At 38.0% G+C, this 16,945-nt stretch overlaps 2 protein-coding genes across 4 annotated transcripts in view; one reads left to right on the top strand and one right to left on the bottom strand.

Moving 5' to 3' along the window:
* The first annotated feature begins 84 nt into the window (after window positions 1-84).
* klhl40b (kelch-like family member 40b) lies at window positions 85-5,856 on the top strand. Its single transcript, XM_061757547.1, has 6 exons — window positions 85-1,347; window positions 2,438-2,598; window positions 2,678-2,785; window positions 3,972-4,157; window positions 4,235-4,384; window positions 5,441-5,856. Exons 1-6 carry the CDS (start codon window positions 229-231, stop codon window positions 5,550-5,552), a joined length of 1,836 nt encoding a protein of 611 aa, XP_061613531.1. The 5' UTR covers window positions 85-228; the 3' UTR covers window positions 5,553-5,856.
* zbtb47b (zinc finger and BTB domain containing 47b) overlaps window positions 4,351-16,945 on the bottom strand; it is a 31,442-nt gene continuing 18,847 nt past the window's right edge. Inside the window, exons 3-7 of one of the 3 annotated variants that reach the window (XM_061757545.1) lie at window positions 16,622-16,769; window positions 15,659-15,774; window positions 15,405-15,549; window positions 13,865-14,234; window positions 4,351-4,503 (exon numbers count right to left, since the gene is read on the bottom strand). In XM_061757545.1, the coding sequence (XP_061613529.1) occupies window positions 13,876-14,234; window positions 15,405-15,549; window positions 15,659-15,774; window positions 16,622-16,769 (768 nt within the window). In that variant the 3' untranslated portion in view covers window positions 4,351-4,503; window positions 13,865-13,875. Of the gene's footprint in view, window positions 4,504-10,089; window positions 14,235-15,404; window positions 15,550-15,658; window positions 15,775-16,621; window positions 16,770-16,945 lie in introns of those variants that run through there. The other 2 variants (XM_061757544.1, XM_061757546.1) reach the window with 2 other exon arrangements.

A 16,945-nucleotide genomic window follows, 5' to 3' on the forward strand; every position in this document is an offset into this window, starting at 1 on the left:
AGCTCGGGTGGGTTTTGGGGGGGGGGGGGGGCGAATGCATGTCATGTTCCAGAATGAAGCCCATTGCCGGCTATAAATAACCTGCCAGTTGGAGCTCCGTTGAAAGGTGGGGACAGCTGAGGGCGCGGACGGGCTTCAGTTGGCGACTGACTCTCCTGGCGAGGAGGAACCAGTTTGATTCGAAGACCCCCAAAAGGATCTTCAGACTCGTCCCCCAGGCCAGGAATAATGGCTCTACAGGTGAACCCCATGGACGAGCCCCGGGTGTACCAGCAGACGCTTCTCCAAGACGGCCTGTACGACCTGCTGGAGAACGACAAACTGGTAGACTGCGTTCTGAAAATCAAGGACAAGGAGTTCCCGTGCCACCGCTTGGTCTTGTGCGCCTGCAGCTCATACTTCCGCGCGCTCTTTCTGTCGGACCTGGACGAGAGCAAAAAACGCGAGGTGGTCCTGGAGGACGTGGAGCCGGGGGTCATGGGGCTCATCCTCAAGTACCTGTACACCTCCAGGATCAACGTGACGGAGCAGAACGTCCAGGACATCTTTGCCCTGGCTAACATCTACCAGATCCCGTCCATTTTCACAGTCTGTGTGTCCTTCCTCCAGAAGCGTCTGAGCCTCAGCAACTGCCTGGCGGTCTTCAGACTAGGCTTAATGCTGGACTGCCCCAGGTTGGCCATCTCGGCACGGAACTTCGCCTGCGAGCGCTTCAGGCTCATCTCCAGGGACGAGGACTTCCTCCAGCTGCAGCCCGGCGAGTTGGCGGCCATCCTGGCCAACGACAACCTGGACGTGGACTCCGAGGAGGTCGTGTTCGAGGCGTTGATGAGCTGGGTGGCGCGAGACTCGGGGGAACGGGAGAAGGAGCTACCCGGGTTGTTGGACTGCGTTCGCTTGCGTCTGGTAGGCGAGGATTACCTGAGGGAGAAGGTGGAGAAGAATAAACTCATCGGAAATAATCCAGAGTTGCAAAAGAAGCTCCAGTTGGTCAGGGACGCTCAGGTGGGAAAAATGCCCAAAGTGAAACCCATCCTCAAGAAGAAGAAAGAAGGCGGCGGACAGAACGAGGAGGCCGAGGAACAAGAGGAGAATCTTCTTCCGAGTATTCTGAACGACAACATGCGTTTCGGGATGTTTGTCCGCGAGCTGATCCTGATGGTCAGCGACGCGGGGGCAGTGGCCTACGACCCGACGGGGAACGACTGCTTCATGGCGTCCGTCTCCACGCAGGTTCCCAAGAACCACGTCAGCCTGGTCACCAAGGAGAACCAGATCTTCGTGGCCGGGGGGTTGTTCATCGACGAGCAGAACAAGGAGGATCCGCTTTGCTCTTACTTCCTACAGGTGAGCTCACACATTTTGCGGGTGCAAAGACATCTCGATCCCTTAAAGTGGGGTACACATATCTTGACAATTGGGCCAAATTTGAGCATTTTACCGTCCTTGTGATCAAATTCACTAAAGGCCCAATTGTTGAATGTCCCTAAAGGATTATCCTGATTGATTATCCTGTGGTGCGGGGTGTGTTACGAGTGATTTTTCCTCACCGATCAGATCGGAAAATGGTCAATCTTGATGAATTATGAGCCTTACAAGTACAGACTAAAGCGGGGTACACGCATACTAAGGTGGTGAATGACTTGGGAAACACCATTGTACTTTGTTAGAGTTGGCGTTTGCTTCAGATCCAGCATGAAATAAAAACAATGAAATGAATAAAACACTTGTATTATTACTTTTTTCCCCAAAAATATGACAATTATAAAATCATACAACCTATTCAACCCCAAAATGTTGACTTTCCATTATATTTCACGAAAAAAACATGACTCATCTCGTAATATAACTTTCGAGAAAGTCTTATTACATGGTTAATGTTTCTTTTAAAAAACAATTGTAATATTAAGATTTATTCTCTTAGATTTATTCTCATAAATTTATTACTTTCCCCCCAAAAAATCTGACTTCATCTCATAATATTAGAATTTTGTTCTTTAGAGAATGTTACTTTCTTTAGTAGACCAAGATTTTTTTCTTGGAGTAGAATATTTTTCTTTGCAATTGAAAAAGTATTTTCTTTGAGATCCTAGCCTACCTAAAAAAATATTCTCTTAAAATATTAAATGTTTTCAAATAAATAGAACTTTACTCTCACCAAAAATGAATTTAATCTCAATCTGATAAAATCAATACTTTTTTTCTGGAAAAATACTTTTTTATATCTTTAAGACAGACTACTTTTTTTCTCATAAGACTGATTTTTTTCCCCTCCCTTAGTATATTACTGTTATTCTTTCCAGCATGTACCTAATACTGATTTGTCTTAGTTTGCATTGGCTTGTGAAATCACAGCATGACTTGTGGATGTCCTCTGCAGTACATGGACACTTCACGCCATGAATAACAACGTAATGTTTGACCTTTGTGTCTTCAGTACGACCCGGTCAACGCCGACTGGCTTGGGATGCCCCCGCTCCCGTCCCCTCGCTTCCTGTTCGGGCTCGGGGAGGCCGAGAACTCCATCTTCGTCATGGGAGGGAAGGAAGTGAAGGATCAGGAACGCATGCTGGACTCGGTTATGGTCTACGACAGACAGTAAGCGCCTCATCTTCAGCAAAGTGGAGATTCGGATTCTGAAAGGACAGAAGTCACGTATGTGGTCTGCTGTTCATAGATCTTTCAAATGGGGCGAGTCAGATCCACTTCCGTACGTGGTCTACGGACATGCAACCGTTTCCTCCAACGATATGGTTTATGTGATTGGAGGAAAAGGAGACGACAAGTGAGTATGCAGCGGTCTTCGGTTTATGATGGTACCAATATATGATGTTTCGTGGTTATGAATGTTGCACAGTGAACTACTTTACGCAACAGCGTAGAAATTGGTTGTCACACTGCACAAGAAGACTCACTCAGATACTGTATACCATAATGTATACTGTTACTGCATTAGACAGTGGGTTTAAAAAAATTCTCCATGATTTGTGGGTAGGAATTATGGGATTCAAATTAAACTATAACTTTTGTTTTTCTGGTTAAATTTCAAGTTTAAAGGCAAACTAGTATGATAAAATTTTTTCTGGCAAAAATATTTTTGTTTTACTTGGAAAAAGAAAAAAATCCAACCTTTCCATTTTTTGGGGGGGGGGGAGTACACGTTATTTTGAACAATTACCTTTTTTTTTAACAAAAAAATTATTTTTAAAAGAAAAAGCTTTTCTTCTAAAAATATTTTTTGATTTAAAAGAAATTGACTTTTGCCCCTCATAAAAAAATAAAAAAATAAATAAATCACCTTTTTCCTTGAAAAATATTTTTTTCCATTAAAAAAAATAAATTAAAAAAATAACCTTTTTTCGTTTTGCAAAAATGTGACTTTTCTTCATCTGTAAAATTGAAGTTTCTCCCAAAAAACAAAACCTCTTAAAAAACACTTTTCCTTAAAAAAATATTTTCTTCCTTGAGAAAAAAAACTTCCCCCGACATAATGTCTTTTGCCTATTTTTTAAAATGTTTTCCACTTTAAAATATCAACTCTTTTCCATTGAACTATACATTTTCCGTAAAATTACTTTTTCCCTAAAAATAAAATTTTCTTTAAAAATACTTTTCCTAAAAAAAATTTATAAAAGCACTTTTCTCAAAAATTCTCGAATTTTCCAAAAAACAACAACCTTTTTCCCTTGTACCACCTTATTTGCTGTTTTTAATTTGATTGTTTTATATTTGTCAAAAATATTTTTTTCATAAATATATTTACTGTAATTAATAACTTTACTATTGTGTTAGCATACTTTCGGTTAATGATAGACTACAATGCATTCCGACCTCGAGTTATCTCCATGCCACGGGAACGAAACCCTGCCGGAAACAGACGGCCCCATGCATGTCCAGTGTCATTAAAGCTAGTTATGACCTAATTCCCCTTTTTTTCTTTTTTTTTTTTTTTTTTTAATTTACCTGAAAAGGAACTGCTTGAGTAAGATGTACGCATACGACGCCAGGAGGTTCGAATGGAAGCAGCTGGCTTCCATGAAGACCGCACGCTCGTTATTCGGCGCGACCGTCCACCAGAACAAAATCTATGTGGCAGCGGGAGTCACAGACACGGGTCTGACGGATTCCGTAGAGGTGTACGACATCGCCAGCAACAAGTGAATTCCTCAGACACAAAAGAGATGTCGGTCAACGTATCAAGTAATGTATTACAAAGGGTGTGATCATTCCACAGGTGGTCTGACCTTGATCCGTTCCCCCAAGAACGCAGTTCCCTCAACTTGGTGTCTTTGGGCAGCTTGCTCTTTGCTGTTGGAGGTTTTGCCATGATGTCTCTGGAGGACAGCGAGGAGATCATTCCCAAAGAGATGAATGACATCTGGAGGTGGGTCGCACTTCACATCACCGTGAAGAAACTTTAGCCCGTAGAACACATTAAAGGGAAGAGACTTGCCCGTATAAGTTGGAATATTGTTGACCATTGAATGTAGTATTAGTGCCACACTGGAAAGAAAATACGAAAATACAGTTGTAATCTTTGTCTTTTAGTTTTCCAAGAAAGAATAATTTGTATTTTTGAAGTAAATAACAAATAATAAATAATGTTGTTTTTTTTTTTTTTATTCAAAAGACATTTTTTTCCTTTAAACTGAAAAGAAATATGAATACAAAATGTAAATAAGCCATATTTTGTTTAAGGAAATATATTTACAAACATTTTGGAAATAAGTGATTAATTTAAGGAATAGGACATATTTTATGGATGAAATAAGTCAAATTATTTTTCGGGGGAAATTTTCATTTTTTAAGGGAAAAGAAGTAAAATCAAGGTAAAATGGGTGTATTTTTTAAGAATTTATTTTTTCGAAGCAAGTTGTATTTTAGAAGAGAAAAATCTTATATTTTGAAGTATTTCTTTAAGGAAATTCTAAAAAATATATTTTTTTCAGGAAAAACGTTTCCCTAAAAGAAACAACCTTTTCTACTAAAAGAGTTTTACTTGAAAAAAGATGACTCTTCTCTTATGACTATTTAGTCGGGGAAAACAAATACAATTTGACTATTGTAATATAATCATATATATATATATATATATATATATATATATAATCTTGTAATATTTTGTTTTGGGTGATTTTTAATTTTCTCAGACTTTAATCATTATTAATATAGTTAAGATGTTTCCTGGCGTGGTCCTAACATGCCTTGGTAAAAATGCGATAATGGTTGAAAAGGTTGGAAAATGACAAAACAAGACCTTTTTTGTACATTTTCTTTAGCTGTATTGTAGATGTATAAAATTACCATATTGCTAAAAGTGGTACTCAACGTTAGGTTGTTTTATTGTTATGAACTACTAAAAACACAATCGACCATGCGAAAATGTTGCTTGAAACGTTTTAGCGATTGAGTTTTTTTTTTTTTTTTTTGGCCTATCCAGGTATAATGAGACTGAGAACAAGTGGACCGGGATCCTCAAAGAGATCCAGTACGCCTCGGGTGCCACTATTCTGGGGGTCCGACTAAATACGCTGAGACTCACCAAGATGTAAAAAGAAAAAACAACCTATCTAACCAAAAAAAAACTACGTGTCATATTATTCCAGAACAAAGTCATCCAAAAATGCCCTTTCAAGGATCTTGCTTTACAGCATAAAAACAGTCTTCCTAAAACTGGAAAAATGTCTTTCCAGGTGTCTATTCTGAGTACGTTATTATTGTACATTTTTCAGATTTTACTTTTCTCAAAATTTTAGCTCACCTTGCTTTTCCCCTTCATATCTTTTTATTATGTTTTGCTCTGCAAGCACATTTGTTTTTTTGCACTGCATCTAATAAAAAAACCAAACAATCACAGCTGAAACTGTTTTTATAAAGCAACTAAATAAACGAGCCATTTCTTTGCGGGGAATCCTCGAAATGATCGTCAAACTTTGACGCTATGCTCTGCCCACATCAGAAAGGGCAGGAAAAAAAGCTTTAGAATTTAGCGTCGCCCATTTGTCTAGGATAACTTTACCTACAGTGGATATAAAGTCTCCATACCCCTGTTCAAATGTCTACTTACTGTTGAACATCTTAATTTTATTTGGAGGTAATCAGAGACACTTTAAAGGGTGGCAGGTGTTTGCTGACTCCCACTTAGCATAAGTTTGAATGTTTTATGTTGGTTAAAGAAGTTAGGGTGTGCACACTTTTGCAACCACATTATCTTCATTGTTTATTTTTACTTTGTTGTCTAAAATATATATTTTTCAGTTAAGTTGTACAAGTTGTAGATCACATTAACGGCAGAAAAAGTTTTGAAATTATTTATCATGGTCTGATTTTTTTTGGTTTAATCCCAAAAACCTGGCATTTGAACAGGGGTGTGTAAACTTTATACCCACTGTATATATCGCCTTAGGGGTCATTTAGCCAAATTTCCTAGTCAGAGTTTGTCCGAACCCTAGAATTCAACCAAAATGGCTGACTTCCTGTTCTATGTCGGGCAAGGGTCCTTGAGACTTTTTCACGCGTCCTGTCATGATTGACATGTCCACCGAATTTCATGTCAATTGGTGAGTTCGCCCAACCAGTCTACATGTGATTTGTGGACTTGGAGAAGGCGTTCGACCGTGTCCCTCGGGGAGTCGTGTGGGGGATGCTTCGGGAGTATGTGGTATCGAACACCCTGATACGGGCTGATCGGTCCCTGTACGACCGGTGTCAGAGTTTGGTCCGCCTACTTGTTTGAACTTTCTGAGGGAGTGCAACCGCAAATTTGTAATTTTTCTGGCATGTTGAGACTACCCCAAAAAGGCGATGCATTTGTCAAAAAAGCAACAATAATCAGCGACCCCAAGTGGGTCCCCCGAAAGACAACCCCCTAAAAACAACACAACACACAGCTCTTTTTACAATAATATCTCAGTACACTTTAATGTTGACGTGATGTGACGTCGTCGGGTATTTGTTTTACAGACAGTACACACACATACATACATACATACACACAGAAGATACAGTCAATCGTTATTAGCACCTCTAGACACTATTCTCCTGTTTTAATAGTTTTTCTTTTTTTTTTTAATATTAGGTTTCTGTACACCACGTAACTAAGACATACTCTAGTGTAGTGTTTACAGCAGAGGTGGGGAGCCATTAAGTCCATACAAAATGTATGGAGAAAAAAAATGTATGGGGGCTTTTTCCAACAGTTCAGTTTGTTTTTAGAGATCAATTGTGGGCTAGGGGTTCCCCACCCCTTGCTCTATATGATAGACAGTCAGCAAATAACAGTGCATGTCGAAAATGAGAGTTATACTCCTCTATGCATGTTTAAAGGGGACATATTATTAAAACTGGCTTTTTAATGGCTTGTATCCAAGTAGTTGGGTCTCTGGAGTGCCCGCCTACCCATCAAGCGTGAACTTAACCACTAGGGAAAACACAATCTACTCGGTCACTTTATGGAGGCTGGCTTTTTCTCTTCAGATTCCAGACTTTGTCGGAGAACAAGTAGCTGTTTGCCTAGCAACACCTTGGCTCCGCCCCTGGCCCTCATTGGGAGGTGTGAGCAGTGGCTCATTTGCATGAGACAGACCTGCCCCCTCAAAACTGAGTCATTTCATGTGACATGGCTGTTAAGTCTTCTTTATTCTTTGTGAATTTTAACTAACAAATGTCAGAGACCCAAGAAGTTTTCTAAAACTGTTTTTTAAAAAAAGCAAGTCTCCTTTCAGATTTAGAAAAATTGCCATCATCATCATGATTCTTAGAAGTAGTTAAGTAAGCCCTCATGTGCAAAATAAATAAGGGCTGGTAGAAAAATCTTCTTTTAGCTAGCCCTAATTTAAGGACAAGGGCACGTCCACCTTAAACCTTTTGGCCGAGAGCCTCGATGAAGGAGAATGTCGCTTAATTGAAAGACATAAAAGCCTATCTGCCGGGAATCCACTGAGAGTCCTCGACAAAACTGTGCAAAACAAAGTCCCTTCTCCTTTTTTACTGCCACTTAGCGTGATAACACCCCATTAACATCTGAAAGCTTAAAAAAAAATAGATATGGTCATTTATACTGTACATGTCAGGTCAGATTACACTTGCTTTAAAAGCCGCTGTATATACTGTACATTATAGTCTCTATGTCATGTATTACAATCAGCACATTTTATGATAACTGCTGAATTCAGTATATTAAAAAATAAAAGAGAAATAACCTTCTGTTTAATCTCCATTTAACATATTTCCTTTTATAATAATAATTTGCTGTTAGTAAATACTTGGAGTCACTCTCTTTAAAAACCAAAGAGCAAGTCCGAAACCTTGGTGTTCTGATAGATTCCGACCTGACTTTCAACAGTCATATCAAATCAATTACTAAAACTGCTTTCTACCATCTGAAGAAGATATCCAGAGTGAAGGCTTGCATGTGTCAAGCAGACCAGGAGAAGCTCATCCATGCTTTTATCTCAAGTAGACTTGACTATTGTAATGGTCTTCTGACTGGACTCCCTAAAAGAGCATTAAACAGCTGCAGCTCATTCAGAATGCTGCAGCTCGGGTTCTGACCAGAACAAAGAGGTCAGAGCATATTACTCCAATTCTAAAGTCGTTACACTGGATTCCAGTCAGTTTTAGAATAGATTTTAAAGTTCTGCTACTGGTCTATAAATCACTAAACAATTTAGGTCCTGAATACATGAATGAAATGCTAATGGGATATAAACCCAGTAGGGCTCTGAGATCGACAGACTCAGGTCAAATAGTGGAGCACAGGGTCCAAAGCAAACATGGTGAAGCTTTTTAGAGCATTTCATTTCCACTTTTAAATGATATTTATTGCACTGTGCGCTGTTTTAATTGTTTTTTTTCTTTTTCTGTTTTAAATGTTTATACGCTGTTTTTTTTAAATGCTTTTAATCGTGTAAAGCACATTGAGTTACCGTGTGTATGAAATGCGCTACATAAATAAATTTGCTTTGCTTTGCTATATCATGGCCACAGAAAGTACCAATCATGTATTAAGGGGTAAGGAGCGTCTTAGGGGTAGGTCTTTATTTGCATTTTATAAACTTTTTAAATAATCTAACAAATATTGATGCTTGTTTAGAATAATATACTGTATTATATCATACAACCGTAAACAATTATTCAGTACTTAGTAAACGTATGAGATCAGCACTCAATTTAAAGTATATGCACTAAATGAACAATATTCGTAATTACTAATTAGTAATGGATAAGTACAAGCGCTAAACTAAATTATCTTTTAGATGCTAAAACATCATTATTATTACAGAAGTAGTTTCATAGCACTGTTGTGTGGTTACTTTAAAAACAACATCAATAAAGAAAATAGTAAAAAAAAATAAAAAAATAAAAAAGGTTATCCTTGAATTTTAAATTGTTTTTTCAACCCAAAGAATGGAAAAACTGTAAAGCACATTATTTCTTGATTAAGCTGTCAAATTATACTTGGTTATGTAAATTCCTGAACAGTAAAATGTGTTTTAGTGCTTGAATTCCTGTTTAAAATGCTCAAACTGACTGAAATCGAAAGAGTTTGCATTAAAGCGCTTCAAGGAGCTGTATGGTTTTCTTCATGGCAGATGGTCTAATACATTGCTCAAGCACTGTATATGTCAAAAAGAAAAGGAGTGCTACAGACAAAGAACCTTGGCTAAGGCCGAAGCCGGCGACTGACTGGAAATACGGTATAAAACGATATATAACTTTTTTATACTTGTTTGTTAATGTTAGTCCTTTATTCTTAACTGAAAAGTGTGATTTTGGTAATATTCTATATGTAGCAATTAAATCTTTATTTTTATTTTTTTTATTTAAACATTATTATTATTATTTTTTTTTTTTTTAAAATGGACTCTAAATCAAACAACATTTGTCAAACTGGACAATAAAGTGCTCACAGTTTCCATTCATTCACCTTCAAATTTCACGTCAGACCCTATTTTTGACCAAAAGTGGTACAACCGTATTTATATTGCTACAAAACAATCACGTGAATATGTTGTTGGGATCGGTGCAAAAGCCAATGCTAAACACCCCTCGCATTGAAATTGTTTCAACATGGGAATAAGCTTACCATTTTCAATAACTGCAGATTTTGTGTTTTTTTATTTTTTTATTTTTAACAAAACATTTTTGTGTTTCGGAATAAAACATTTGGGAGCTACATGCTTTTTAAGGATCGTGACGATATGTAGGCTCGTGCGTCAAAAATCAGCTGTGGCATACCGAGAAAAAATCAGTAGCTTGAACTATTCGTCCTTCTCACCTGCCGTACGACGACGTTCAAAAACCATCGCACTGGAAGGAAAACAACTCGTCAAACTACAACCACTGGATTTCAGGATTTTTTTTGTACACAAGTGTATTCGTGCACCACGCTGCAAAGAAAACAAATACGAAAAATGACAATGCGATGAAAATAAAATCAGAATCAAAATAAACTGAATTCTTTTAAAATATATTTTTTTCTTGTAGAATACCAACTTTTCGCTCATTTTTTTTCTCCTCATGGAAATACATAACACTACACTATATGTTGGTATTTTCTTTCAAAAATACTGCAGGATTCAGTTCCGAGAGTAAAGTAAATATGCAACTATTTCTTGTAACGTCACATTTTATTTTGGTGTTGTTTTTTTTGTCATTGTAGCCCTTGATACTTGTAACACATTCGGCCAATACTGGTACGCAATTCAAACTTTTGGGATAGTTATGAGAATAAAGTAGTAATGTTACGAAAATAAACACAGCACAATAAAATAATATAGCGCCCTTCATGTTACGAGAATAAAGTTGTTAGTTTACGAAAATAAACAGCACTACAATTTACAAGAATCAAGTCAAAATGTTACAGAAGTAGCTTTACATTTTTCCTTATACAATTTCAACTATTATTCTATACCTTCTGATAACATTACACTGGAGTTTTTTTTTTTTTTTTTTGACGTACTGTATAAATGACGCCTTTTTGCCCCATACCGTTCTGATTTTTGGTAATTGCGCAAGCTGTACTTTTGGGCTAGTGCTTTTTGAAACAATAATGTAAAATAAATGACGACAGTATTACGATTTGAGCCTTTTCTTGTAATATCGAAGGGGGTTTCTCTACATAGTAGGGGTGTTAAACTCACAATGACTAGCTTGCAAAACTTGTCTTGTGTGGAAAAAAATATATTGATCGCGATAGCAGCAGAACTGAAAAAGGCAAAAACTATATACATTTTCTGTCTCGTAATTCTATATTCAAAATAAAGTCAGTTGTATCAATATTTTATAATAAGAGATAACGTACAAGATACAGTATATCAGGTTATCAACGTTTTGTCACAAACTTACCATGTAGAATCAAATATTTTCTCTCATTTTAGTGCAGGAATGAGTGCATTTTAAGGGTTTTAAGTGGACCCTGTAGTACAAAAGCAGCAAAGAAAAGGGATTAAAAAAAACATAAAAATACAACAAAATGTACCGGAGCTATGAAATCATAAAAAGGGGAAGCTTAAGATTCACCAAGGTGCTTTGTCTTTGAAATGAAACCCAAAAAAGCATATTAGATTTACAAAAGATTGTTCTCAACTTTTTCGCTTGCTTACTAAGGGTAACAATATTTACAGTTAAATGCTACACAACAACTAAGCTAAGTGCGTAGATAGTGCAGTCTTTTTTTTTTTTTTTTATAGCATACTTTGGCTAAAGTTAGTAGAGAAAATAATTTGTGTTTTCGGAGCCAGTTAACTTGGCAAATTTCCTTCTTATATCTAAGTTATGACATGTCATTTATGGTACTGTACTTTGATTTAGTTTGGCCAAATTAGCTAACTAGCGAGTGTTGAGTATAAAAACCAAAAAACAAGCTAGCTAGCTTCCCAGTGCAATGCTTTGTTTCAATACTGTTGGAATGCAAACTTCAAAATGAAGCGAAACTAGTTAAAAAAAAGTGATATTAATGTGGCAGTGTCTACTTCTTTTTCAGTTCCTAACCTCCTTTGAGTTCACTTGCAATGGACGGTAACTCAAACGACATTTCTAAACATTTATATAACTCAAAAGAATTTATTAAGGGTTTATTATCTTATGAGAACGAACTGTTTCCCAGTTTAAAATGTCCGAATTTGCATTTACCCGGCGGGATTTCATTTTCATGCCGTTGGGCCCAGTTGATTTTGTGACAAATAATTGTCAAAAGTGCAAATACTGCAAAAATTTGGCCTTTTAATGGCGAGCTCAGGATCAGTAGGACTTGGTCTTTTTAGATGTTAGATGTCAACTAGGGACGGACATAATAATCAATTACAGTGAACCCCCATCTATTTGCAAATCTTCATTCGCGAACTCTCAAACCTTTTTGATAAACTAACTAACTAACCGCTGAAAAACTCAGCTATCCGCATCAATCTGTATATTTTTTATGCTCTTTCTGTAACGCCACAAGATGCCGCCATATTAGCCGAGGAGTAGCTAGCGTTGGCCAGCAGCTGATACACAGCCAGCTTGACAGCGTACAGTAGCGTGATAGAAGTGGAACTTGATTCACTCAACTAGTATGCTGTCTAAAGAAGTAAAATTTAGCTACTGTACATCTACTAGTCAAATACTCTGGGCAACATTCATCTGCTCAGTCCAACACTGGCATGGAAACAGGAATTCAGAACATTCAGAAGGATTCTCGCACAAATATGATTTTTTTTTTTCATATAGACCAAGGGTGGGCAAACTTTTGTGCTAGAGATTTGATTATAACAGACAGATGGGCCAAATCATTTGTAAATGACAAAAAAAAGTAAAATAGTTTAGTTTAATAATGAAATAATGTATTCTCCTTTTTTTATAATTTCTACTTAAATTCTAAATATGTCAATCAAAATGAATTAATTAAAAGCTTTGCCCACCCCTGTTTTCAACAATTGACAAAATTTTAGTCATTCCAAGTACCATCTTTACTGCGACAAATCACGCCACAAATTGCGCGCACGCATGCACACACACACACACACACACACACACAGTTCTAATAATGGAAACAGTGAGGGTTACATTTCGGTTACGTCGTTAAATGTAAGGTGCAAGGCGGATTATAAACACTATAACGTGAGATAGCTGTGAGCTAATGAGATTTGATTATTGTGTATACATACACACACACACACGACTCCCAAACAGTTAGGGATATTGGGCTTTGGGTGAAATTTTAAGATGAACCTATAATCCACTATAAACTGAGGAGGTGAACTTAACTTGACCTTCTCTAAACTTTTGAATGCACATGTCCAACAGCTCAATGTTTGAGTACTTTTTGCACAACTTGCTTGTTCTCCGCTGGTAGCTGACCCCTGAAAAGGCTTAAAGTTGCCTACAGATGCCACAAGACTGAGCCAAAGCACTACTTTTCTATTTGCCAGGCCTTTGGTGCTATCTTGTGGCATGTTGGGGAGTTTCAGAAAGACCACAAAAACTGCAAATAGACGGGGGGAACGCTGTAGCACATTTAAGATTCATCCTGAATTTCACCCAGCAGCCCAATATCCTTAACCTTTTGTTAGTAGTGTATATTCTCAAAAACACATCACCTTTTGGTTATTATTGCTGAGTCGCACTGGAACCGCCTGCCGCCGCTACATGTGGGCAGTGGATGGAAAAAATGTAAATTTTCTTGCTTATTGTTGCTAGAGATGCTACAATCACTGCGTTGTGCAAGGCTCTGTAAAGACAAACGTCGCTGGTCCCCGGATAAAACCAGCTTACCAAATGTATTTGTAAAAAATAAGTAATACTTATGACTTATTTCCACCCAGTGGCAGTGTTGCTGAGGTGCAAGAATCTCCGGGTAAAAAAAAAACAAACAAAAAATAACCTTTCGATGCTTCAGGTGTTGGAATTCATCCTACCGCCAGAAAAGAGGGCAGGCGGTGGAAGAGGGTGTATGCGTGTTGAGGGAGGTAGCCCCCCCATGGGGTGAAGCAGGGGAGGCTCCGAGGACGGCATCTGCTCTGGCTGCCGCTCTGGTTTCACCGGACCAGACGAGCCGAGAGGGTCATCCGGCGGCTGGCTGACACGGAAGCACTTCTCCCGGTGCGCCTTGAGCATGTTGGAGAAGCGGAAACGCTGCCCGCACACCTCGCATGGGTACGGCTTCTCTCCTGTGTGGGTGCGGCGGTGGCGCTTCATGTTGGGCCGGCTTGTGAAGCTCTTTCCGCAGATCTCGCAGATGTACGGCTTCTCTCCTGTTGACGGCCAGACAAAAATGGAGACTAATTAAAGCGACAAACTGCGATGAACATCTATCGGGGGTGCAGGGACAGGTGAGTTTGGAGGAAAATCGGAGCGTTTGGTCAAGATTAGTTGTTGTGGAGCTGACTTATTAGTAGGGCTGGGCGATTAATCGATTTCATTGATTAATTAGAGGACAATCAAAGGTGAAAACACATCCTCACTGCTTACACTAACAACATGAGGAGCTAGTTTACAAAAGAACAGTCAGTGTTGGCAACAGTACGACTTTTCAGCGCAACTTGTTTTGAATAATGTCTTTGTCATTTGCTTTTTATAGAAGCAAGGGTTGATAGTAGAGGTGCAGCAATTAATTGATTCATTGACAACAAATCGATTATCAAAATAATCGACAACTATTTTGATAATCTATTAATCGTATATAGACCTTGTTTAACTTAAAATTGTTCAAATACTCCGAATTTCAGCCTCTCAGTAGTCAATATTCTCAGATTTCTGTGTGAGACCAGACTGATTATCTTTATATTTAATCAAAATAAAGCATTTGCAAACATCTGCTTTTACTCTTGAAAACAATGATCAACATTTTTGCCTATTTTCTGACATGTTAGTAAATCATAATCATTATCAGCAATTGAATCATAATTAGTTTGATTATGTGCATTTTACTTTTTACATTTTACTGTCAATTTGAAATAATGTGGAGTTTTTGAATGACGTGAAAAAAATATATTGATTCGGCGAAAAAATTAATATATACTGTAATAAGACAGATTAATCAATTATTCAAATAATCGTTAGTTGCAGCTCTAAAAAAAAAAACAGTATAATTGGAAATCAAATTTTTGTGGAATTTTTTTTGGGAGATTTTATTTTGGGTCCATAACGCCCAGCCCTAGTTTTGTGTTTAAGTTTCAGTCATCAGACTTCGTAGCCACACTCCGCCCAGAAGCAATGACGAAAACTCAAATTTATCTTAATTTTGCAGCACCCATCTGTCTAGTACACTGCATTCCAAAATATTATGTCAAAAAGATTTTTGCTGGATAAAGTTTGAAGTTTTAAATTCCTCAACTCAATTCGACATGGTTCCTTGGTGGCAAAGCATTACTTCTGTCAAAATAAAGCTCCTGAATTCACTTGTAGGGGTTCACTGTACTCACCAGTGTGGGTTTTCATGTGTTCGTCAAAGTACTGCTTCATGTTGAAGTCCTTGCCGCACCACTGGCACATAAACTGCTTGTGTCCAATGTGGATGCTCATGTGCGAACGCAGCTGGTATTTGTACTGGAAACGTTCACTGCAGTTCTGCAATGGCAAGAAAGCACATTTTTAACAATAAAAACAGACAAAATAATAACTTGTTTAACATTGGCAAATAAAATTGTTCAATGCAACGTGGAAAAAGAGCTCAAACCTCACACTTGAAGGGCTTCTCTCCAGAATGCTGCAAAGAGTGCACCTTCAGGGACATGCTGCGTTTGAATGACTTCCCGCACGTCTCGCAGGTGAACGGCATGTCCTTCGTGTGGGCTACAAACACAAAACAAGAATTTTCTAGATTGGGTTGCGTGGAAGTGTTTGTTAATGTAATCGCATCTTGAAACGTTTGAGTGCACTACTTGGCTGCAACCAGTTGGTCTGCCATATTTAATAAGGAGGTGTTGGTCACATCATCCTCACGGAGACAACAGTTATTAAAGAATAAAGGGTTTACAGAACTCTACTGCCACAGAAGAAGAACGCAAATATAGGAACAAAAATGAGACAGGCATGCGTCCTATCGCATGTGGCCTAGCACCTCACTGTGGCACAAGCATAGTACTGCACATCAACTGAGGACATACAGTCTCTCAACACCCCCCCCCCCCCACACACTTATTCTAATGTTGTCATTTAAACAAAAACAAAACAAAATACACAATGAATTTGATCTTTGACTTACATTTTTCAAAGTCCAAAATAATACCTTCAAATTTCTTCAATTTCAACTTTGTTACAGGTTTTCTCATTATATCAGTCAGACAATGTGTCAAAGTTACTCTCCCATCACAGTAGACCTGATAAAGTGGTATTTTATGTTGACACGTTTACATCTCTGTTGACAGGGTTTTTGGCAAGAGTACTCTGGTTGTCATCATGTACTATTTATATTATTTTTATTATATTATTTATATAGTTTTTATTAATAGCTCCGAGTAACTGATCTAAGTATAGACACGCCTGCTTTCCAAAACCTACAATGCATAAGTGGCTGTAATCGACGAAGCTGATAAAATGGGTGCAAGCTGATTTGTAAGTTCTTTCAACATTTCTTTTTTCATGCAAATCCAGAGCAACAAGAATAAGCGCGACGGAACGACGGCGGCTTACGACTCACCGACCATGTGCTTGCGGACATGCGCCATGGTGTAGAACTTCTTGTCGCAGATCTCGCAAGAGAACCTCTTCTCGGCGTAGCCGTGGACCACCTTGTTGTGCTCGTGCAAAGACCACAGCTTCTTGAAGGCCTTGCCACATGCCACGCACTACAGAGCATATACTGACAGCTTAAAGTATGTCAACAAATACTATAATCTTATTCACATTTTTTTCCCCATTAAATGAAACTTTAGCCATTTTTTTTTTTGGGCGTGATAATCAACTTATAATGTAAATCAAACAAAAAGAATTACATTCAATAAAAGTAAATGTTAATTTGATT

This window comes from Phyllopteryx taeniolatus, chromosome 20 (assembly GCF_024500385.1).
Source record: "Phyllopteryx taeniolatus isolate TA_2022b chromosome 20, UOR_Ptae_1.2, whole genome shotgun sequence".
Classification (NCBI taxonomy): Eukaryota; Metazoa; Chordata; class Actinopteri; order Syngnathiformes; family Syngnathidae; genus Phyllopteryx; species Phyllopteryx taeniolatus.

What these genes read in the sequence shown, in the direction of transcription:
- klhl40b (XM_061757547.1), top strand. Translation starts at nt 229, where the DNA reads ATGGCTCTACAGGTGAACCCCATGGACGAGCCCCGGGTGTACCAGCAG. An exon ending in TTTGCTCTTACTTCCTACAG is followed by an intron (nt 1,348 to 2,437) that starts GTGAGCTCACAC and finishes TTGTGTCTTCAG; the next exon opens with TACGACCCGGTCAACGCCGA. An exon ending in GAGATGAATGACATCTGGAG is followed by an intron (nt 4,385 to 5,440) that starts GTGGGTCGCACT and finishes TGGCCTATCCAG; the next exon opens with GTATAATGAGACTGAGAACA.